At 46.2% G+C, this 24,719-nt stretch overlaps 1 protein-coding gene across 4 annotated transcripts in view; it reads right to left on the reverse strand.

The window, feature by feature from the left end:
- Positions 1-24,719, reverse strand: part of LOC142587387 (uncharacterized) — a 174,772-nt gene that overhangs the window by 27,269 nt on the left and 122,784 nt on the right. For all 4 annotated transcript variants that reach the window (XR_012829511.1, XM_075698352.1, XM_075698351.1 and 1 more), the window contains one exon: positions 5,512-5,610. Coding sequence is in view for 3 of the 4 variants with exons in the window: in XM_075698352.1 (XP_075554467.1) it covers positions 5,512-5,610 (99 nt within the window). In the remaining variant the exon portion in view is untranslated. The remainder of the gene's footprint in view (positions 1-5,511; positions 5,611-24,719) is intronic.

A 24,719-nucleotide genomic window follows, 5' to 3' on the forward strand; every position in this document is an offset into this window, starting at 1 on the left:
TTATGTTAATTTCACGTCAGCAGATTGGAATAAAACACATTGGAACAATTTTACGTTATAGAGGCCTATATGTCGGTCACTGGCCATCAGAGGTTGTCGTTTATTAGTGTAAGGGCCAATAAATGTATCTGCTTACAGTGATGACATTTCGCTATTTCGTTGAGATGAAACCTTGCGCCTTTGCGCCTCTTTGCCTAGTACAGTGAGCCTTCAGGCGCTAGTACAAATGCAAAGACTAAAGCAATGCTGTTCAGCTCGTTCACCTCCGGTCTCCCTGGTCAAGGTGAATAAATTAGCTATGTCAAGGTACTAAGAGTTACATTCTCGCCCATTGATGACCCATCAAGAAGAACGTACTCTCATCTACGCAGACCAGCACATGAGCGACTTGATACTGACCGGAAGTCACAGCTCTTTCAATCAGAAAAGAGCTTCATTATCCGCTGCGATCTTTTCATGGCTGTATATTGCATATATCAAGTTGTACGACATCTGAAACGGCATTCGGGTGGGCTGGTGGCAGCCTCCGCTTTTTTGGTTTGCCAAAACAGAATTATAGTGTCACGGCAGTTTCACCTGCGCACAAGCATGGGTGTTCTGTGTCTGGCAGAGCTGGCAACCATGTGCCGAATACTAGACTTGCGCAGTTTTCTACGCTTGCTTGAAAAGCCAGAGTATCCTTTGTGAACATTTATAGGTAGCTTCCTAAGGGAGCACTACCTGGGTCCTAAGCCTGAGCTTCCGTCTACTTTCTATCGAAAGGTTTCTTCGACTTTGGAGTGGCTCAGTAGTGCATTTCCCAATGTTAAAGTCTAAGAAAGAGACATGCTAAGCGAAAGGTTGACTGTTGAACAGCTAGAAGCCACTAAGAAGGCTCGAGCTAGCGATGGTCAACTGAGCGCGCTCCTGTCGACGAACCTCCCGCCGGAAGTCTGCGACATTGGGATACTTAGTGGCACAGCCAAGAAAGATGGACTTGTGAATTGGCACTTGGTGCCTTGCGCCTCATACCCACAGTGTGGTCAGACACAACAGTGTGGTCAAACAGAAACAATCGGACATGCACTTTTTGATAGTAGTATTTGCCAAGTTTTCCGGATGTCAGTAGCACGCATGTTTCAGGCAAGGCACAGAGCAATGAAGCCTTTTCGTGATGCGTTTGTGTCCCTCCTGAAGTGTTGGAGTATTTGTCGTTTGGGAACGACGTGGGATGGCCCTCCCACATGGTTGCCCAGAGAGAGCTATGTACTCGATGGTGCTGCGCATGCGATGTGTGCACCTGAAATATCTGAGCACCGAGTTTGTCTTGCTTGGACAGGACGCGTTGCTGGGACAATGGTTGAGACGCCCTCATTCGGATACTCGGAAATAAGTTACCAATTGTCACACCTTAGTAAAAGCACACGTGTTGTAAATCTGAATTCGCCTGCGGTTTGTATTGCAGGCCGTGTGGTCTTGCGAGCGCCTGGTTGTGTGCAGCGTGTGAAGCGGTTTGCCGCGATTTTGCTTTTTTTATGAGTGTACTCCCCTCATGTTTAGTACAACCCAGTGTGCTTGTTTTGATTTCGCCCACGAGTACGTGTTCGCAATTCAACAGAGAAATCTCCTGTGTATCGAAGAGTGAAAGTAAAGTGCCTTCTCTTAACGGTTCCAATATTTTGTATGTTCTGAAAGTTTGGCTGCAATACACTTCACTTTCACTTCAAACCGCTCGGTGTATCCGCGGCGGCTCAACGCTGCACATGTGTGCGGGAGAGCGCGCGATGTCACGAGATTTGTACTGATAAGCTGATCATGGCATTGGATGATAGTGTCATTCCTGGTAACCTACAGGGTGCTGTTTGCACTGGGAAGCACCATAGACCTCCTGTGCTTGTTATCGCTGTAATTGTTTCGCCCTTCGAGAAAAACTGTAAAGAATAAAACACTGCACATATTTGATTTGCATGTGGGAATGTAGAACGAAGGTGTCAGTGGTTATTAGAATACACGCTCCATTTTCGTGTTGTGAAAATTTACTTTAAGAAAAGGTTAACAAATATGTTAGTCTTTTTTGGTTTTGGCTATGATTTCGGTGACTTTTCCGTTTTATACCACGTATTTTTCCACACTCCCTTTTTATTGAAATTGCTGTTACCTCTTACTCATACTATGAAATCGTTTTCCATCGATTTATTAAGGTTCCCTATTCAACTACAGGCGTACAATCTGATAGTGTTCTGAACCGCGCCCATGAGCTCGATAGTAAGAAGATCAGTAGTTGTTATGGCATTTGCAGTAATTTTCATATTCGTTACTTCTTGCGGTGAAATCGTTCCCCGACAGTTAATAAACAAGTATTATCAGCTGTATATGTTCGTCCTTTATGTGTAAAAGGTCTACATTTATGCGGGTGTGGTGTCAAGCGCACGTTAACACCATCTCCCTAACCAGACTCTTGCAAACTGCTAGAACAAGGAGTTTATAACCATATAATGTATTACGTCGAACATTGCATACCAAGTAATTGTCAGCATGAATTTGGCCATGCTCGGGGTAGCGTAAGCCAATTGGTTGAATTCACTGGCAACACTACTAAAGCATTAGGTCTTGGCAGACAAGTCGACGCACACTTTATATATTTGTACAAGGGGTTCCTCCCTATCCTTCGCGGCCAGCCATTCGACTTCATTCTAGATATTCTTAAACATGTTGACTGGATTGCCAGCTTCGTTTCCGATCATTCCAAATGTGTATACTGTGACGCTTTTATTTGCCCCACTAATCACGTCTGATTACCGCAGGGCTCTGTGCTCGACTGCATCCTCTTCATGATTTATATTATTGACTCGGCACATACTGTACCATTGACATAAGTCCCTACGATGATGAATGGCCGCCACACTATAAGATAACTAACCAGAAGACGACCGGGTTCGTACATGTTTTAAAACTATGCGAAACCCTTGAATTTGGATAAAGAAATTCAAGACCCTTAAAACTCTTTAAAAAATATGTGTTCCTTGATTGCTTGAATATTGATGTGGTGCGCGATTTCTGAACCTTCAAAGCGACAAAATGCATCGAGGCTATGTCGTAGAGACTGCCTATCGGTAAAGGATCCTAGATATTTCCTTTTTATTGTTGCTAAAGCCGATGCAATGTGGCATGGTCGACACCAAATGATAGGCTTGTTTGAATTGCCATAGGCATCGTGAGGCTAGACGAAGCGAGATGAGCCGAGCAAGCCGTGCCACTATTTTTATTGCTTTGCCAGTTGGTTCACACCGCAACCATCATGGCTCCAATTTCGAGCCCGAGGTTTCTAGAAATGGTCGGCGGAACGTAATTTTCAGCCATTTAGCTTGAACACAATGAGTATCTATCTGCTCCACACTGCTAACCGTCATGCTGGAAGGCGATTGACACCGTTACAATAAACAACTTTGAAAAGCCCCCCTACTGGCTTATACGAAGAAATTGCAGTTAAGAGGGTTATTTTACTATTTTTACTCTAAGTACACAAATAAGGTTTTCCTCGTTCCTTGCAGCTAGGCATTTGGCTTTTCAATCCTCCAATTTTCCTTGAATTTTGAATCAGATGTCTGTAAACCCTATAGACGATAGCGTTGTTAGCGATCTTTCCTCCTTTTCTGAACGCAGTGTCACACGTGGCAAGTGAAGAATTGCTTTAAAAGCGGTTCTATTTCATTTAATAGGCATTTATCTCCGCTTTACACGTATTTAACCAATCATTCCTAGCACATAAAACTATTACCTTGGACTTCTGTTCAACTGTTGGTGTTTAACCGAGCATATCGAAGGAACTGTGCAATAACTAAATCACGTGGCTACCTCGAACGCAGCCTTCGCTTAGCTCCTTGAGAAGCTAAAGTGCTGACGTAGAAATATCTACTCCCCCAAGTATTCATGTATGCGTCTATACTTTAGCACCATTATCTCAAAATACTAATAAGATTGCGTGCATTGGAAACAAAACTACATTTTGTCATTGTAGATGGCGCAAGAACTACGAACCTACCTCTAACCTTGCTGCGTTGAACATACCCCTCCTGTTAATACACCGTAAAGTTAAAAGCTCAATATTCTCCCATACCGTAGTTGACTCGCTTATACATAAATAATGCCGCCTATATAAATACATAATATTCACTGAACCTTCACACACCCGCAGCTCTCACAGCCTAAAGGTATGACCGATATCGGCGACATGTACAGACGGAACGTTACCTCTCTCTACAAAATTGGAATGCTTTCTCACATCTCACAAGTCGTTTGCATCACGAGGAGCTGCATAACTCATTAAGAAATCGGAAGGTCCAATGCCCCCAAAGGATCCACTGTAGTTGCTTAGTGGTTTTCGTGTTGCGCTTCTAAGCACGAGGTCGGTGCAATAATTGTTACCGAACGATAAGGGTTGGTGAGGCTTGGATTGAATTCGATAAAGTTGATAGCAACTGGAAAGGGCTGATAAGGGTCTTATCTAGACTGATAAGGCTGATAACGACCGATAACGGTTGATAAGAATTTATCTGGTCGGATCAAGTTTCATAACGTTGATAATGACACCAAGCTGCCGGTAAATGAGCGAACGGCCCAATACTTATGCATACTTAGAGAACTCCCAGAGAATTTTTCGTGCAATTCTTTTGTTTGTCATTTTATTTAATAAATATGATAAAAATTATTTACCAGGCTCTTTCTAGGAAAGGGCAGTTGTGTTGCTTTCGCTGCACAAAAAATCAAAATAGTGCGCAAATCTAATTCAATGCTGGCATCTAAATCATTTGAAGTTTATTTTAGTGCGCAAGGTAGCAGCTGCAGCAGATGGCAGGAGTGCAGACGCATCACCTATAGCTATTAACTGTTTGCGCCATCACGGCGACGGATGATACTCGTCAAAAAAGGAATGTTTATTAGAGGTGCGCAAAGAAGTAGGACGCATACCTATATGCACTTCAGGCATCATACACCACGTGTGAGAGAGGCACATTCATTCTGGAAAATACGCCAAGAATGAGCACAAACGCAGAGGCAGCCTTAACGAGTTACCAAATTTGTTAACTGTAAAAGACTGCAGCCAGCAGGAAGTTGTAGGTGTGGGCACATACCTTTTGGCGCGTGTTGTCAAATCGGCAATACAGCAGCCAGCACATACCTGTCAGCTTAAGTTGTCTGTAAATGCCGACAAATATACGTGGTGAGGAAACGACAACCAACGCTGAACCCGTGGAAGAGGCAAGGACTACGTCAATTTAAAACCATTCCATGGGAAAAAGTTCCTTGTCGAATATGAGAGCTTTCTGGAGCGAGAGGCGGGCCGCTGTGCTCCTCTCTATTGCAGCGGCCTTTACGAGAATGCTCCTGAAGGCGGCTTCGAGGAGCAGCCTACAATGAAGGCGCCACAGGTGGCACGGGCAGCGGCGTACGACACATGGTGTACACAGCGCATTGCTTGAAGATAGTTGCTGGCAAGTCATCAAGAATAGCTGAAAGTAAACACGTGCTTACCACCTCCGCCAGTGTAACTTCCAGTAATTAGACATTGCAGATTACCGAAAAGCACCGGTTGTTGATTGGCTCCCTTGAAATCAAGCCATCTGTGAACAGCTGAAATAAAAATGTAATTTCTACGTGAATTTTGCACCATATAATTGCACATTCGGTTATGAGAGACGTAATAGGGGAGAGCCACGTGCTATTTTGACCACCAGGGATCGTTTAACGCGCACTCAGGCACGGCAGACGAGCGGGTCTGCATTCCGCCTCCAGCGAAATACCGACAATAAAAGCGGCGACCTCGGGATGAGCATGACGACGCCTTTGCCAGAGAGTCACCGCACTAAAAGCGGCAGCTTGTAATATTCATCGCATTCATTATTCGCAACCAAGCGGGCATACCTTGGCGTGTGGAATTTGAGCGACGAGAATATTGACTGGTTCCATACGCCAATTCATGCCATACTGGAAATTTAATGGTGCAAGTCAAACGCATTCGGCACCAAAAGATACTTAATTTTAATTATTTATTGATGATACTCTCAAGGGCCGAAGCATTAAGAGGGGAGTGGGAAAACGGGAAGCATAGCAATGAAATACGGAAAATAAACAATGTAGCGTATTAGTAATTTTTTCACACACGCTGGTAATTGTTTATTTTGCATAAATGTTTTCGTACAAATGCTTTGTTTGACTCTGTATTTGCTGTCGTGACAGAAGTGCCGTCGCATGCCGCTGCTCACCTGCTGTACGGGGGGTGGGAACTTAGTCAAGCGTCAATCGCTTTTATTCCCATCCCCTCCATCAATGCAATGTTGATGCAAATAAATCGTTATTATTATTATTATCATTATACAATAGTATGTAATATCCGGCCTAATGTTTGTAAGTACGACATATAATGTAAACAAAACCGCACCTTGATAATTCCTGTTAGTACAATTTTAACCAGTGTCAACCTTAGTCGTTTGAAAGTACGGCATGTAAATTAAATAACATGCTAATAATTCCTAATTATACAATGTTAGCTAATGCCGTACGGAACAGCTTCTTGTCGACAACAGATACAATTTCACAGGGAAGGTGCTTCCAGTGCCGTGGTGATCCGGGAAAAAAGTTTGACTGAAAGTCTTAGTGTTGCCTGTTTAAAGTCCGACCTTATGGCGATGATCGATGCTGCTCGACAGGTAATGAGGAGTATATCCACCCTTCATCTTATTCTGCAGTATACATTCATTAACATGGCCAGCGTTATCTTCTCTTGCGCGCGGCCTCCTCAATTACACGTCGAAGTATAACAGCTGCCCCGCAAGTGGTGGAGCTACCGGGTGAGCTGTGATGCCTCGACGCGTTATTCAGCAGGCTGTCCGCTGGAGAAGATGGCGTTGGCCATGTTGATGAATACATACTCCTGAATAAGATGAAGGGCGAATACACTGCTCCCAATATAATGGGTGTCCCAAGTATTGTGCGCCAAGATTTAAAAAAATGTGCAAATGCCACAAATCTGGGAAAAACCAAGGTAATATTGGTGGCCGTCACTTGGAGATACTCAGTTTATTTTCGCATTCCACCTCATTACATAATTATTCCTAATCAATCAATCTACTTGTCAATTATTATAGTTAGATGAAAAGTGTCAATGACAAAATTGTAGAGCATCATAAGAACCTCCCTGTACAGCTTCTCTTTCTGTTACTGTGTACGTGCTACATAAAAGTGCTTTTCCGAGCTTGAAAGAAGCCTGCGAATACACCCGAATTGCCGCGCGACAGGCCACTGGAGGCAGCTTGCGTGTATTTGTGGGCTTCTTTCCAGCTCGGAAAAACTTTTATGTAGGACGTATTGAGCAACAAAAAGCTGCATACGGAGTTTTCATGTCGCTCTACAATTTTCTCATCGACACTTTTCATCTAATTATAATATTTTAGAAGTTGAGTAATCAACGAAGACTAATTATCTAATTATACGGAATGAAATAAAATGTTATCTCCAAGCGCCGGAAAATAACATTACCTTGGTAGTGTCCAGCTACATGGCATTCGCATATTTCTAAACTCTGGCTAAAGCTAGCTGGGACACCCTGCATAACCACCATTCGTTTTTCGCGTTCCAGCATCGATTACACTAAACTTAGGATGTAGGATTGAATAATATTGCAATGAGTCTTCTTGTCGTTTTTTAGTGATTTACCGCTATTACGTCGGATGTTTTGAAACGGCCGCTTATGTTACAAATATCTTTCACGCAATATAGCAGTTACTTTGCAAAATCGATGATTCAAGTGCTTTTGTTGAGATATGAGGCGAGTTATGTCTTATCACAATCACCTGCACTGACTTGGCGGGCTCTCGCTGCACGATAGGCGGGCTGGCTTCAAACCACAAAGACAAACCGTTTCTTCCTATTCATAACCGAAAATGCTGGAGTGGTCGGGGTCGCGCTTGGCTTTAATTTCAGTGGTATACTAAGATCATCGTGGCGGCTGAATACGTTGTACAATAGGCTGTTGTAAACGTTCGTTTGCTGTGACGATGCGGCGGCAGAAGGGCGGCAGCCATCGTTTTTCCCAGAAGGCTAGCCGTTGGTGCTCGCATTTAATGAACTCTCCAGGAACGTCAAGCCTTGTGCTGTGAAGTAGCTTAGTTTACCAGCACTAAGTATCGTTCTAGATAGAAGTGCGAATACAAGAAGAACATTAAAGACGCTCACTCCATAGAGAAGAAAATGATTGCTACGCACACAGCCGTGATATAGGTCGACGGTGAAGGCGCTTCACCCTGCCCTTAGAACCCTAGTGGAACGCACTATTTAGTTTCTGTACTACCACTAGGAGGCAGGGCATAGTGCGAAAGAGCGACAATGCACTTAGATTTAGTGTGCGAAAAAGAACCATAGGTGGTCGGAATTCCCACTATGGCATCCCGGAAAACCACGCCGTGCTTTTCGCGCGTAAAACCACAGAACCTTTTTTAAACCTGGTAACTGACAATGTCTCACGCTGTTTGTCCGGATGTCATGGAGCTCACACTAAACAGGAATCTAAATATCTTAAATGCCTTGCGCCACAACTTTGGCGCTGACGTCAACGAGTAGTATTTCCTAAGCGCAAAAGCGAAATCAGTCTAAGACCGTAAATATTTCTGGCTGGTTTTATTACGGCGATAGCGGACCAATAGCGTTGAATGCAAGATAATCTACAGCCTGACGAGTTGTTAGTTTTTGGAATACAAGTAGCAGCGCGCGAGGAATAAAGGACAGTGGAAGAATAGTCGGGGGATGACTCGTAACTGTATTTTTCTCGGGAATGCATCTGGTGTACATAAAGTAACGAAACACGTGCAGCAGGCAATGCAACAAAGCAAATAAAAGTACAGCCGGTTAATCACACAGCGTTCTTTGGCCACGATTGGCCCTTGCGCCATAGAACACTACACATCATCATCAACTAATCACACGTGAAAGTACCTTAGCTCCGCGTCATGCAAGATCATGGACTCATGACCTCCTGCTCGTTCGTGCATGCAATTTTAGACCGTAGTTTATTTGCAACGTCCCATACTTCACCGCACTAAGAGTTTCGTCAAAACCGTAACTATATAGCTCCGGAGGGTGTCATCATCATCATCATCAGCCTGGTTACGCCCACTTCAGGGCAAAGGCCTCTCCCATACTTCTCCAACAACCCCGGTTATGTACTAATTGTGGCCATGCCATGCCTGCAAACTTCTTAATCTCATCCGCCCACCTAACTTTCTGCCGCCCTATGCTACGCTTCCCTTCCTTTGGGATCCAGTCCGTAACCCTTAATGACCATCGGTTATCTTCCCTCCTCATTACATGTCCTGCCCATGCCCATTTCTTTTTCTTGATTTCAACTAAGATGTCATTAACTCGCGCTTGTTCCCTCACCCAATCTGCTCTTTTCTTATCCCTTATCGTTACACCTATCATTCTTCTTTCCATAGCTCGTTGCGTCGTCCTCAATTTGAGAATAACCCTTTTCGTAAGCCTCCAGGTTTCTGCCCCTTAGGTGAGTACTGGTAAGACACAGCTATTATATACTTTTCTCTTGAGGGATAATGGCGACCTGCTGTTCATGATCTGAGAATGCCTGCCAAACGCACCCCAGCCCATTCTTATTCTTCTGATTTTTTCCGTCTCATGATCCGGATCCGCCGTTACTACCTGCCCTAAGTAGATGTATTCCCTTCCGACTTCCAGTGCCTCGCTGCCTATGGTAAATTGCTGTTCTCTTCCGAGACTGTTAAGCATTACTTTAGTTTTCTGCAGATTAATTTTGAGACCCACACTTCTGCTTTGCCTCTCCAGGTCAGTGAGCATGCATTGCAATTGGTCCCCTGAGTTACTAAGCAGGGCAATATCATCAGCGAATCGCAAGTTACTAAGGTATTCTCCATTAACTTTTATCCCCAATTCTTCCCAATCCAGGTCTCTGAATACCTCCTGTAAACACGCTGTGAATAGCATTGGAGATATCGTATCTCCCTGCCTGACGCCTTTCTTTATTGGGATTTTGTTGCTTGCTTTATGGAGGACTACGGTGGCTGTGGAGCCGCTATAGATATCTTTCAGTATTTTCACATACGGAGGGTGTAGTGTGAAGTGAAATGGGGTGAGCCGCTTGTGAAGGGAGTGTAACAGGGAATGTGGCGACAGCCGCACCTATAAGGGGTAAAGGTGCCACGTCATATCTATTTGCGTAAGGTATGTGTCCGTGCGTATGATGGCACTCTTTTCAGGGATATCCGTTATGATCGTGCTTGCTTCGAAGTTTGGCAATTTATATAAACTGCCTCCTACGAGGATACTTACTGCCATTGAAGCATATGCAAAGCAACGTGGATGTGAGCTTAGCAATCATAACATTCGTTATGTACAGCAAAATTATAAGTAAACAAAAATAAAGAAATTGTTAGCAAATGAGAAGGCCGCTTCCGTTCCATAATGTATAACGGGAAGTTATGGCGCAGTGAATATAGTACATGGCGCTACCAAGCAAGGGTGTGGGTTCGGTTCCGAGAGTAAGGCTGAAGGTGAATTGAAGAAAGAGCATAGAAATGTCGCCGAGGACATTAGGTTTACTACGGTATGCAACGTTATGATAACGTTATGCTAGCTGAAGCGAGTTAATGCGGTGCTTCACAATCACTGTGAGCAGCTTCTACAAGTATTCTGGGCCTGATTGGCCGTCAACGTATGGTTATGATTACTTGGCCAGCACTGGCCACAGCGGGTTCGAGACAGAGCATAGGCATTGGTCGGACGCAGTTTCTGCCTAAATGCCAAGGCAACCAAAGCGACGCTGGCACGAGCTCTCGCATCGCCACCTTTTCAACTTCTCACTACAGTTTCAACTGCGAGTGCAGCCGCGAGTGCAGACACACTCGCGGCTGCGTTGCGTGCCTGCACTTCCAGAAGCTCGCTGAATAGCACGCAGGGTTTACTAGCCTTTCGACCGAAGTACGAGGAATGGCCATGGAATAGCATTGCTTCTTAGAAACGCCTTACCCACACGGACAATCTTTCATATCAATGGCGGCTGATTTATATGCTCGACGAGGACAATATCGCCGGGTTGTCTAGTTGAAGAGGGAATCGGCTTGCTAGGATGAACAGTGCACATGAACGGAATAGAAGGTATCACATCTTCCACCCCTGCCAAAGTCTTCAAGGAATCTTTTGTCGATGCCGGGCTAAGCTTCAAATATCAGTCACTGTGGCAATAAAGGCAAGATGTTATCGTTCTATTGTGAAAGTGGCGAGCAGCTTGGCGACTAATCATTGCGAAAGCGTCTGAACTTCGGATTTGACCAGGTCCTCCAAGTACGTGGTGACGCGGAGAACAGTTACTTGTAGCATCGACTTCAGCAAGAACGGTAAACAGTTCGTTGTAACTAGAGCTGTGTTATTTCAGGGGACGATTTAATGCGTGATTATTTCGCCGTATGGCAAGTTCCAATCAGCCTCCTCGACGCAGTGCTCATTTTGCTAAGTACTGTTGTACTCGCTCAGAGCTTGCGTGGTACTAGACACTGTTTTTAGAAAGCGAGCACAGTTGCTTGGCACTACGACAGAATGTATTCGCGTTGTCGAAGTGTACGACAGCGGGAATTTCGCACCGTGCTGCGAAGCCACTAAAAGCTAGTAAAAACGTAAGGAACCACCAAAATTTTGAAATCTCATTACCATGAAAGTGAGATACTGAGATACCAAAAAATAGTGGAGGACAAGTACACAGCCCGGTTGCCTGTATCTGTTAGATGCCTGCGTCACAAGGATGGCGACGTGAGGTTTAGGCACAGGAAAGAGTGTCAAATGTGTAGGTACATTGAGGCTTCTATGTGTTTTGTGACCCAGTGACATATTAGCTGTTTACCTCGGTCACTGGTTGGTCCGTGGTCGAATGGTAATTGCAACGGGCTGCTGTGCTGAGGTAGCAGGTTTCGAACGCAACCATCGAGGCGTAGCGGCTGGAGCAGACGCGTAGCGCCGATAGCCGCAGAAGGCCGAGATATGGCTGATAGACTGCTCGATGAATTGGAGCACATCGTGGCCGTCGTGAGGGAGATGGGCCTTGAGGGGCCAGCGCTCCGGGAGTTTTTGCGCGACATGCGCTCCAAAGAGGCGGATCGTCGCGAACGCAACCACGCGCGAGAGTTGCGACCATGCGAGGCAGACGAGTGCGGTTGAGCACGGTCTTCCCGAAGCGTCCTCGAGTTGGAGAGGGAAATGGCGCTATTGCGCGCAAAGGAGGACCGTGTCGATAGTGTTCGAAACTCAAGAGGCCTTGTCGGGCTCCACCGCCGCCGCTGAGAAACCTCATCCCTCTGGAGTGAGCCTTGCTCATGTTTGTGACCAGCCCGAATCCTTCCTCGTCTTTAGGGTGCCGGGGCCTTCGAAGCGAACGAGAGGGTGGTGCGTCGAGAATCGGGCGGTGTGGTGGGTAACGATGGTCAGAGGCTCGCCATGAAACCGTCAGCCACCGGGCAGGCAAACTGTGCCATCGCAGGCCGAGAGAGGCGGCAAAGAGTGTCTCGCGACGGGGGCTGGCGAGTTACCGCACATCGCGGGGGTACGAGGCACGGGCTGCCGGAAGATTGCAGAGGGTGAGGAAGCAGCCGTCAGTCAAAACGACAAATGGATTGCAACGGCGGAGGCGTCGACAGAGCTTGGCGGTCGCAGGCATCACTCGTCGCCAAGAAGGAGGGCGCGGTCGAAATATTCGGCTCATCTGCGGCAGGTGCCACTGAGCTGCGCCCTTCTTAGCTGCTGATTGGTGATGAGCTGCGCATGGGTGAGGACCGGGCAGGGTTCAGTGTACCCCAATCACCTAGTGAAAAGCAGCCAGCAGGGGCGCGATACGCCATGTCGCTGCGGGTCGCTTATTGTGTCTCACCACCTATGCGTCGGGAGTGCTCGGGGCAGGGCATGGCCGAATGCGATCCGAGCGAGTACGACGGAAGAGAAGCGGGTATTGAGAAGGGCAGCCGGCACTGTATTGATAATTTAGCTTTGTTGATAGTGCAACGCTAATTTTTTAAGTGTTTGAGTGCGTTTGTTTGATTTTCCTCCCCTTCAATTCACCGATCTCTGTTGTTTTGTTTATGTTTTTTTTGTGTGTGTGTGATACGTGTTGCGTGTGGACTGCGGGTACCAGCTCTGCTGTGGCTTGCGCTAGTCACACGGCCCAAGGGGACAATACCTTATCGCATTCCTTTTGAAGCTGTGGATCCTCATGACCATTATTTTATCGCTAACTTTCTGTTCTCTTCTAGCGTTGGACTTGTGCTGTGGAGTGCGCTGACTGGCTGAGAGCGAGGCGGCGATTAGCGCGACCAAGTGCTTTGAGTGGATGACTTCACGAACCGTGACCCATACGACGAAGTGATTATGCGCGTCACCTTCGAGTGCGTAGTGAGCGCGGTCTCCTTAAGTTGCACGTGAACGACTGATTGTTGGTTTTTAATGTTATTAGAATAACATTTTTGCCATTGGAGTGGTGTCGCAAAGTGCGTGCCCGCGCCCCTCTCGACATGGCCGCCATCGCCGCCGCAGCCGCAGCGCCGCTTACACGGTGGTAGGGAGGCACGCTTGCTATAGTTCCCGAGCTCGCCGGGCCAGTTCGTCACATTGGTCGTTGAAGGGGGACGAGGGACCAGGCGCCTCGACCATTGAGGAGATTGGTTTGGAAGACGGAGCAGCGTGGTCATGCCCCGAGAGACAGCTGAATATGTGGTCGGCAGGCTGAAAACCCCAGGCCGAAGTCTTCGCAAGTAGATCCTCAGACGGTGCAAGTCCGTCAAGATCTTCGGCAGCGAAGCACGAGCAGCCTGACGCTTCTTCAGATCGGGATCTCGCCGAGGTCGCCACAGACAAGCCTCGTGTTCCAACCAGCTCTGAGAACTTTCCGCGGGACTCGTTTTTTAATATCGCGTTTCAACTTTCATTTACGTATTCATCGCGTGTTCATTTTTGTATGTTCTCTTTGTGTAGTGTTTACCGCGTTTATGGTCGCGTGCATTTTTCATTTTCGCCACGTAGTTTTTTTATTATTTCGTGAGTGTTAGAAATTCCCACGTGGTGGGCTTTGTGTCGCGCGTCACGTCAGAGTTGGTGTTGTGTGTAACCCGCACGCATTCCGCGACGCTTTGCAACATCTCCTTTCAGTTCGCGTATTCTTTTTTCATAATGTCTCTGGCCTGATTTTATTTTAATAAATTGAGCGTGTGTTTTTACGTCGCCTCCCGTATCATGCCTCCGGTCCACAGTCGATCAGGCGTGGACCTTATCGCCGGTCAGCAGTCGAACCAAATGCACGCAGGGAGGGTTTGTTGTCGCCGGTCAGCAGTTGAACCAAATGCACGTGAGGCGGGTTTGTTGTCGCCCTATCCCCTTCGGTTCGGAGGCTGCTATTACCACCAACATTTGTATCAACCTTTGACAGAAGTGCATCGCAACGCTGGCGTGAGAAGCGCATCAGGTGTCGTTGCAGGTGTAACACGTTGGTGCACAGGATGAGAATGGCGGGAAACCGTAAGCGTCAGTCAGCACCAAAAGAAATGGTCATCGTAATCAACATGATCAGCCAATTTTTAAGTACTCTGAAGGACGAAGGCTTCTCCCAGTCATCTGCAGCTACCGCTGTCTTGCGCTAGCTGATTACAACTTCCGTCTGCGTATTTCTCAACTTCTTCGCCAAAACTAATTTTGTACGTCCTCGAATGCGCTTCTGTTTCTTTGGCACGCATTCAGTAACTTTAATGGCCCACCGGTTATCGGTTCTGCACATTACGTGGCCTGCCAAACTAAGTTTCATTTTCTCTTAATGTCAACTGAAATATTGATTATACCAGTTTGCTCTCTGATCCACACCACTCTGTTCCTGCGTCTCAATATTACGCCTAACATTTTTCCTTGCATTACTCTCTTTCCACGTTACTTAAATTGCTCTCTATCTTTGTTAACCTCTAATTTGCTGCCCCATATATTACCACCTGGAGAATGCAATGAGTGAAGGCTTTTCTTTTCGACGACAGTGGTAAGCTCCAAGTCCGGATTTCGTAATGGCTACGGTATGCACTCCACGTTATTTTTATTCTTCTGCAAATTTGTGACCATGGCCCCCTTTGGGCAATTGACCTAGGTAAACGTATGCCAGCACAGACGCTAGATGCTGACTGGCAATCATGAGTTATTGTTTCCTTGCCAGGCTATTTAACGTTGCCTTTTTCTTCTGCATAATATTCCTCAACCTTGACACTTCTTAGGTTATGGCCCTAAATCGTTTGTCTGAGTCGCAGTTGTTCTTCAAGACATGCATATACACGTTTCTGACGAGAAGGGAAGAAGGGCATAAAAGCTGCTACGTTGCAGATTTTTCCTTTTTTTGCGTGTAATCCCTAGGGCTGCTCAAGAGAACTCTTTCATCCGCAAAACAAAGGTTGTTGAGATATTCGCGTTTACCTTTACTCCTTAGCCTTTCCAGTCTATTTGCTTAATTAGTTATTCTATGGATGCAATAAATACCACAGGAGAGATTTTCTCTCCCTACATGACCTCATTCATGATAGAAAACTTTTTACTTTTCTTGTGGAGTAGCAGGGTAGCTCTGGAATCTCTGTAGACATTTCTCAATATATTCACGTATACCCCCTGTACACCTTGAGAACACAATGCGTCCATGACTGCAAGTATCTCTGCTGAATAAAAAGCCTTTTGATATTCCATAATAGCTATACAGAGAGTCCGACTGTAGTCCGCAGATTTCTCAATTACCTGATTGATTACATGGACGTGATCTATTGTAGAATATCTTTTGCTCAAGGTAACCTGTTCTCTTGGATTGAAGTCAATTGCTGCACTGACTTTAAGGGAAATTATTTTGATGAACATTTTATACAAGATAATTTGCCTCTAATTTATCATTTCTTTGACAGCTCCCTTTTTATGGAATATTATAATTTTGAGATTCTTCCAGCTCTATGTTACAGTTGCAGTCGTAAGGCATTGCGTATAAAGGGCTGCAAGCTTTCCAAGCGCAATATCTCCTCCATCTTTGATTAAATTGTCTATTATTCCATCTTCACCTGCTACTTTTCCCCGGGACATACGTTGCAAGGGCACTCCAGCTTCATCGGCTGTTATAGAAAGGGCATCTGAACCCTTTTCGTGATTACTTCCAATAAAGGTTATGCCGCTGCTCTGGGTAATGCACAAGTGTGTAGAGGATTCGGCTGATATTATTATATCATAGAATTTGCTGATGATATTACCATGCTTATATTTCGCTGCATGCATCGTGCTCTGTCCTATTTAGTAATCCTGCCCTATTCGTCAGTATTCCCGACGTTATAACTTTCTTGTTAGCTTTCACAGTTCTGCGATTTCTATCCTACATCTTGAGTTAGTTACTTGTAAGCTTTGTCGCTTTTCTATTTTGTCCGTTACTAGAGAAAGTTACTGGTTGACTCGGTGCCTTACCTGTCGTATCAATATATGCTGCTGAAATAAGCCTAGTTGGGGATTTATTCATTAGCTCGATGTTACCTTCGTCTTCCTGTTCGAAAGCAGCTTATTTGGTTGGAGGTACCAGCCTGAATTCATCAGCTTTTATCCTTACTGGATCCTAAAGGTGGCGAGGTTGATTGGAGTTTAATGGCGCAAGGACCAGATGTAGCCAAAGAGCGCCAATTCTATAATAATGTGCTGCCATTGGTAAATGAATAATGAATATCGATACATGGATGCAACACGGCTTCAAAGAGGCCTAAAAATATTCGTTGGAAAGTGTGTAAACATATTCAAAATAAAAGTAGACAATCACACATAACATATGCTATGAAGGAACAATGTGGGTAACGATAATTATTGCCTTGTAAAAATTTGGGACCTATTTATGAGGGAGAATTAGTTCTGCTTCAAGAAACAATACCGGATGAAGGGGAATGTGGCATCGGTAAACTACAGGAAAATGTCTTTTTCCTTCAGCCTCTGCTTCCCGGCACTCCAGCAAGACGTGGAGAACGGCCAGCCTCTCACCATACCTGCCACAAAGTGAAGGATCACCAATAGTAACCAGGTAAGAATGAGTACCGTTGGCGTGTCCTATTCTCAGTCGACAGAACATGACACCAGTTTGTCGCACTTCTGTTACCGAAGACCGATTTCGAAGGTGCGGCTTAATTCAATGAAGATTATTAGAGGTTTCCCGGTCCTAGATGAATTAACAGAAGTTTTTCAGCTTTTGGTGCAAGAAAGATATAGACCATTTCCTCTGCATTTATGGTGCAGTATCTTGTGTTCGTTGATTTATTTGTGTTGAAAAATGCCTGCGAATAGTCCACGGAGCCAGATACATAATCAAACTGTTTACCAAGAGCAACTGCCTGGATTTCCAACCTCTTTCTTGATTGTTCACCAATGGTAGCGGTTGCGGTTGCTGCCTTTTAGACTTCTGAGTGCATTCCACCCTTTGGTTTCTTAGGTATACGAATTTATTCCCAAAACAAAGCTCTCCCAGCTTGCTGTGCAAGCCTGCTGTCGCGTGTGCCTTCCCTTTGATTTAGAATGTTTGAACTGAACAAGCTTTTCTGAAGTTGCGTATCGGCGCAGGAATGCCCCATACTTTGTTTTGCCTTTTCGAACTTGCCTGCAGTCCTCGTTCCACCACACAACTCATCTTCCACTTAAACAACCTTTTGCTTGAAGGACAAACTTTTCTGCAATGTCAATAATAAAGGCGGTAAAACATCTATACTAAAATAAGGTATAAAATTTGGTGATAAATAGGTGGATTCTTTAGAACATTTCCAGTCAGCTGAAAGTGGTGTCTAGCAAGGGATGCACGGAGTGGAATCATGTTGTCTTCATAAGCTCAGTGTTACTGAGGAGTGATCACTTCCAAATGTATTTTTGATGACATGCCACTCTAAATCAGACAAATTAAGGCAGATACGGGTTCATTGATGAAGAATAATTGCAGTGGAGTTTGTAACCTGTTCGTTACTTCTTATTAAAGACGCCCAAGAAAAGGAGTTCAAAAGAAAATTTTCCATGAGTCAACCTGTCGCATCCCAACGCGAGTCTCAATCGCCAAAGAGCATAATGAGCATTAGGTTCACAGGCGATCACATATGGTTCAGGGAGCTGGTCGATGAGGCTGTAAGAATCAAGAATCGTATAGTCAAGGCCTCAAGGATGCCCCAACTGCCCGAGGAGCATCGGAAGATGATAATCAGGCCACGAGGAGGACTAAATTTGAGGAAAGTAAGTGCCACCGCTATTGGAACTGCGGTGATCGAGGTTTCAGACCTAACGACAGAGCAAGCAAGTGAAGACATGGTGTGCCCAAACTTCACACAAAGTATCGTGGTGGTGAGCACGCCTGAACCAGACCATGCGGCAAGGTACGTGAGAATCAAGTCCTTCAAAATCGTGGAAACGGAGTACGAAGTCAATGCGCACGAGGCGGCCACGTGCCACAGCGGGTGGCACGTGGGCGTGCCACCCGCTGTGGCATGCCCACGTGCAGGGACTCTACAGGCGACCTAACTTTTGTCAACAACTCGAAACAAGCTAGTTGGGAAAACTCGAGCGCCGATCTAGGCAGCGACCAGTATATCATACACACCGGTATAGGTATACAGAAAGAAGAGACTAGAACCTTTCGGTGCACAGACTGGGACCTTTTTAGGAAAGTTAGAGGGAAGAGACTAGAATCGGAACTGATACAAGCGGGCAGACAGTCCTTCCAGACCTGGATCAACGAGCTCGAAGAGGACCTCAGGGAGGCCACTAAAGAAATTAAGACCGAAGAAAACATAGAAAACATAGACAGTAGGCTCGCGCATCTGATCGAGTCCAAACAATCCATCCTGCAAAGATGGAAAACGCAAAGACTGAACCGAAAGCTCAGGAAAAAGATAGCGTTGCTAAAGAGACAGATCGAAGAGCATTCGAGAACGCTCGTGAAACAGCAGTGGGACGTAGTTTGCCACTTGGCAGATGGCAGAATCAAACATGGAGGCAGTTGGAACATCCTCAAACATCTATTGAACGAGAGCGACACTAAGTCAAACAAGTGAACGGAAATTACAAAACTAGTACATCAAGTCAGCCAGTACACGACTCAGGAGGTAGTCATGAGAGAGCTCGCGGACAAATATCTCCCGCTCAAACAACGGGGCGATAGCGACGAACGCGTGAAGTACATGGGAGGACCGTGCGAGGAAATGGACTGCCATTTCACTGAGGGTGAGGTACGGGGCGCCCTCCATGGTCTGTCTAGTAGATCGACAGCCGGACCCGAGGGTATTACCAATAAACTCTTAATTAATATAGAGGATGAGTCGATCACTTTCTTGACGGATCATTTCACCGAGTTGGAAGATGGCAACACGGTTCCTGATCCTGATTCTAAAACCAGGTAAACCGCTCCATCTGCATAACCTATGTCCAATCTCGCTTACATCATGCCTAGGTAAAGCTATGGAACACGTTATTCTCAACAGACTCACTAGATACGTCGAGCAAAATGACATACTCCCGTATAACGTGATCGGTTTCCGCCCTGGATTATCGACTCAGGACGCCATGCTCCTGATCAAACGCTAGCTCATACACGGTAGCCCGGTGCACGCGAGAGCAATTCTGGGACTAGACGTCGAAAAAGCTTTTGATCGCATAGAGCACAAGGCCATCCTCAAGCTCCTGTCCGAGCTGGGGTTGGACGAGAGGCTATTCAGCGTAGTCAAGGCGTTTCTGGGCGGTCGGCAAGCCAGCTTCACGCTAGGAGAACTGAAATCGAAGGTGATGAACGTGGGAAACAGGGGCACCCCGCAAGGGGCCGTACTTTCGCTCATGTTATTTAATCTAGCAATGACCAGAGTCGCGAGGAAACTGGAGAGTATAGAAGGTATACACTTTGCAATATACGCCGATGGCATAACCATATGGAGCGCCAACGGTAACGTAGGCAAAACGGAGACCAGATTGCAGGAGAGCATACACGCCGGGAAAGCACGCTAGGCGAAATGGGACTCAGCTTTTCGGCAGCAAAGTCGGAGCTTTCGATCCTAAAACATCGGCGCAGGGGTCGAAGACCCAGGGGCTACGTCCCCGGGGAGGAACTCAAGATTATTTTACGCTATCACGACAGATCCGCGATCAAGCAGGTGGAAAAGATTAGAGTTTTAGGCTTCCACATAGCAGTGGGAAGTACAAACCTCAATGCCGTTCAAAACATTTCAAACAAGAGGGACCAAGTCATCAGGTTACTAAGGAGAATCAGCAACAGACACAGAGGCCTGGGTGAGGACAGCGCTTTAAGGCTAGTGCACGCCTTCGTCCTCTGTCACTTCACCTACGTGGCAGGTCTATTTAAATGGTCGCTGGCCGAGGTGAGCAAGCTCAACACTAAGATCAGAAAGTTAGTCAAGGCTACCCTAGGCATACCCATCAGCACCTCGAACGTGAAGCTCATGAACCTAGGCGTGCACAATACGATACAAGAGATGGCGGAAGCGCAACAGATGGCGCAGCAGGAAAGACTGGCGAAAACGCGAGCGGGCAGGCTTATACACAAAGCGATAGGGACAGACCCCAATAGATCGATAAACCCGAAGGAATCTGAGGTAGGATTGAGACCGAACCATAGAAACAGATCAGAACCACCCCCTCCCGAGAAATATGCACCCGGAACAAATGTTAGCAGGAGAAAAGTGAGAGCGAAAGCTTTGTTGAAAGAAATTGAACAGCTAGCACAACAGGCGGTCCTTGTAGACGCTGCCTGGGTCAAAGGCAAAGAGGCCTACGCGGCCGTCGTCGACAGCCGGGGCGTGGTACAGGACGCCGTCACCATCTTCACTAAGGATTCCACGGTAGCGGAGCAAGCCGCGATTGCTCTAGCCATCAGGAACCGTAAATGGTATTTCATCTATAGCGATTCCAAAGCAGCAATTAAGAGCTTTGACAAAGGCTATGTCGCTGGGACTGCGGCTAAAATTATCGACAAGGTCGAAACTATCAAAACTGAAATCCGCTCGTTTCCTGCACATATGCGACAAGTGGACGAGACTCAGCCCAACCTCAACGAGGTGACGAATGACCTGGCACGAGGACTTGCTTTTCATGCCGGTCAGAACCGAACCGATGCCCACTACCATTCCGGGGAGCATAAAGATCACTTACTAACTTACAACGACATCACTAAATAATGCTACTTGCGGCGTAGGCAATTCCCACTGCCACACGTAAAACTGAACAGCGCTCAGGCAGTCACGTTACGTTTACTGCAAACCGGGACATACCTCAGTCCGTATTTCATAAATAAAGTTCACCCCGAAAGAGAAATTAGGAAAGAAGGTAACGTGTGCGATGGCATCATTGACATCAGATACATGCTGGCGCGCTGTCCCGCGACTCTCGCCGACCCCGAAGAAAAATGGCTTTACTAGCACAAGATGATATCAAGCTTTTCATATGAAGATCAACTACGGGCTGCCCAGAGGGTCCACGACGACGCCACAAGGCTCGGCCTGGCGGTGCCGACGTGCACGCGGCCGCCTCGGTCTGAAAAGACCGGGCTTCAGGACTCTAATAAAGTTTTGTGAATGAATGAATGAGGCTGTAAAATTTTCTTTTACTCAGGTGCCAACAAAGGAAGACACCGAGCGCGACAAAGGGGAAGTTACTCGTGCTTATTATTTGAATTAAAGAAATTATAAATTATTCGCAATGAAAGTGGATGAAAAACAACTTGCCGCATGTGGAGAACGATTCCACATCTTCTCATTGCGCGTGCTATGCTCTAACCAAGTTGCCTACCGCCGTGCCATCTTCCCGTTGACTTTCTTGGGTATTAATGTGTTACTACTAGAAGTAACCTTGTGGGTGTTAGCCAGAGCCAACACTCACAACATTGATCGCGGATGTGCAACATCCTCTGTGCCACAGGCGTCACGAGTACGTGAGCTTCTCGGTGAAGACGACTGGTCAATATACGCACATATGTTACCTGAAGGCATCAATGTTGCCGGATTCGAGACCCCCGTCATGCACGAACGAGAAGAAAGAGAGTTAACCGAGGGGCCCGATTTTTTCGCAATGCGGAGACGTGGGATTGTTCGCCACCTGCGGGAAGTTCTTTTTCATCCACTTTCATTGCCATTTTTTATCATTTCTTTAATTCAATTAGTAAGTACAAGTAATTTCCCGTATATTGTCCTTGGAGTCCTTGTGTTTTGGCTGCTCATGATATGATTATTAAAGATCGGGCCCCTCGGATAACCCCGTTTCTTCTTGTTCTTACATAGCGAGAGTCTCGAATTCGCCAAAATTGATTCCTTCAGGTACCATGTGCGGGTTTATTTACCAGTTGCTTTCACTCAGAAATATCACGTACTCGTGACGCCTGCGGCAGAAACGATGTTCGACATCCGCCGCCAAGACTTGTGAGGCGCTGGCTAACACTCCCAAGACTAGTTCTAGCAGCAGCACATAAATACCTAAGACAGTGGTTGGGGAAATGGCGCCAATTGGTAGCTGAATTGGTAAGAGCATCGCACGCGTAATGCGAAGACGTGGGATCGTTCCGCACCTGCAGCAATAGTTTTTTCATCCACTTTCATTGCCATTAATTTATCATTTCTTTAATTCAATTAGTCAATACGAGTAATTTCTCCTATGTTGTCTTTGGGGTGTTTGTTGTCTTCTCATGATATGAATAATAACATTCGGGGCTCTCGGTTATCCCCCTTTCTTGTCGTTTACTGAGGCTATAGTTAAGCGGCATATACATGGAGGAAATGGTCATCAGCTTGTTAAATAAAATTGTTCGCACATATACAGTCTCGAGAGACATCTGAAGGGCAAACTCTTGGCAAGGAACATGCTTATTTGCCGCTATAGCTCCATCTCTGGACGAGGCAGAAGCGTTGTCATGGCCCTTAGGAAAAATGGCATGTTGCTTGCGTAAGATCGATCCTGTTGGCTTCAAGTGTGTTTTTTGAAACACAGCCTCTTCGGATTAATTTGACGTGTAACTTCTGTGATGCCGTTAAAATTACGAACAAGCCCTCTGACTTTCCACTGTAGTATCTGTGGAAGAGAATGTTTGTGCTGTGTGCCTCGTGTAAGCAGAACAAGTAAACTTACAGGGCCGCGTAGGGCCCTCTTATGCTTGCTTTTGCTTGTTTGGAGCGATCTCGACCACTCTCTAATAAAAGATTGCACCCTTTGGAGTGTATATTTCCCACACAAGGATAATCGTCATCTGTCTTGCCCGCATTTGCTTACTTTAAAACGCTGCGCTCGTTACTTTCCTGTAGGGAATGCTATGCCATGCTGATAACGCGCATGCCTTTCGTTGCTTGAAAGTACCGGGCTCGCCACGTTAAAAAAAGGAAATGCGGACAAGATAGATGACGATTATTGTTGTGTGACAAATATACACACCAAAGGGTGCAACTGTTTTTAGAGTGCATAGGCGCCGACTACGGAGGAGGGGGGGGCTCCGGGGCCCGAGCTTGGTGATTACACCCTTCAGAAGTTGAGCTTTAGTCAACTCCATTAAACGATCCTCGGAAACGACGCCTCGAATTGTGTTTATGGTACGGTGTGGGGTCACTGGCTCCAGGATGTCTCCGAATGACTCAAGCTTAGGTAGATTTTCATAACGCTTTTTTAGAGTAGCTCCAGAAAGATTTCAACGCTCGTTATCTCGACGCTTTGTAGCTTGTGCCGAAAAAAAATTGTGGTTTTGCAACTACGAATGGTGCCATCACTCTCGCTGTCTTTTGGGTTTCCTCGGAAACTTTCTTTTGGCCATCCAAAAAACTGGAACATTTCATTGGCACGCCCTAGTTTATGAGGGCGATGAGGAAGTGGGGGAAAATAATTTGCCGTAGATATATGTAGAATTTTGGGCAGCGCCGCCAGCCGCCCACCACGGAGCCCAGTGAGGAGACGCTGCTAGGACCGTGAAAAGGTAGGTCCTCCATGCGCCAGCTGTACGACAGTAGTTTAACCAAATCTGCCGTAGCCAATGTTGGCCGTTCGACAAAAGATTAAACCCTTGCTGCCTGGAAAAATTGGAAGTAAAAGGAAACCAGGAAAAGGCAGGAAAGATGGAAAATAATAGAAAAACGAAGTTTAGAGAGTAGAATGGAAAAAGGCAACTACCGATTTCTCCCGTGTGGGTCAGTCCGGATGTGCCGTGTACGTGGAGAGGAGCCCAAAAAAGTGTGTTGCCTCCGCTGGGAGGCCGTAAAGGTTCAAGCTCCCGGAATCGGCTCAGCACCCAGAATCCCCTTCCCCTCCTCGAACGTGGCTAAGCCACGTACAGTTAGACGCGGAAGCGGCCAACCACCATGGGCTCGGGTACGGGATGTCGCAAAACACCAAACGATTTTGTATGAACAAAGAAAAACTGCGCGAAAAAAGAACAAGACAGAGAAAGAACCACACGACACAGGCGACACAGGCCTGTGTCGTGTGGTTCTTTCTCTGTCTTGTTCTTTTTTCGCGCAGTTTTTCTTTGTTCTCACAATGTCATACCAACTAGCCCCTCACCATACGCTTCTAGACCAAACGCCTGTTCACGCAGATGCCCCTGCGGGGCTTACAACGTCTTGCTTCGCCTGTTTGTTCTTGAGTAATTTTGCTCTTTCTCTCCTCAAATTAGGATGAATAATTTAGCT

This window comes from Dermacentor variabilis, chromosome 7 (genome assembly GCF_050947875.1).
Source record: "Dermacentor variabilis isolate Ectoservices chromosome 7, ASM5094787v1, whole genome shotgun sequence".
Taxonomy (NCBI): Eukaryota; Metazoa; Arthropoda; class Arachnida; order Ixodida; family Ixodidae; genus Dermacentor; species Dermacentor variabilis.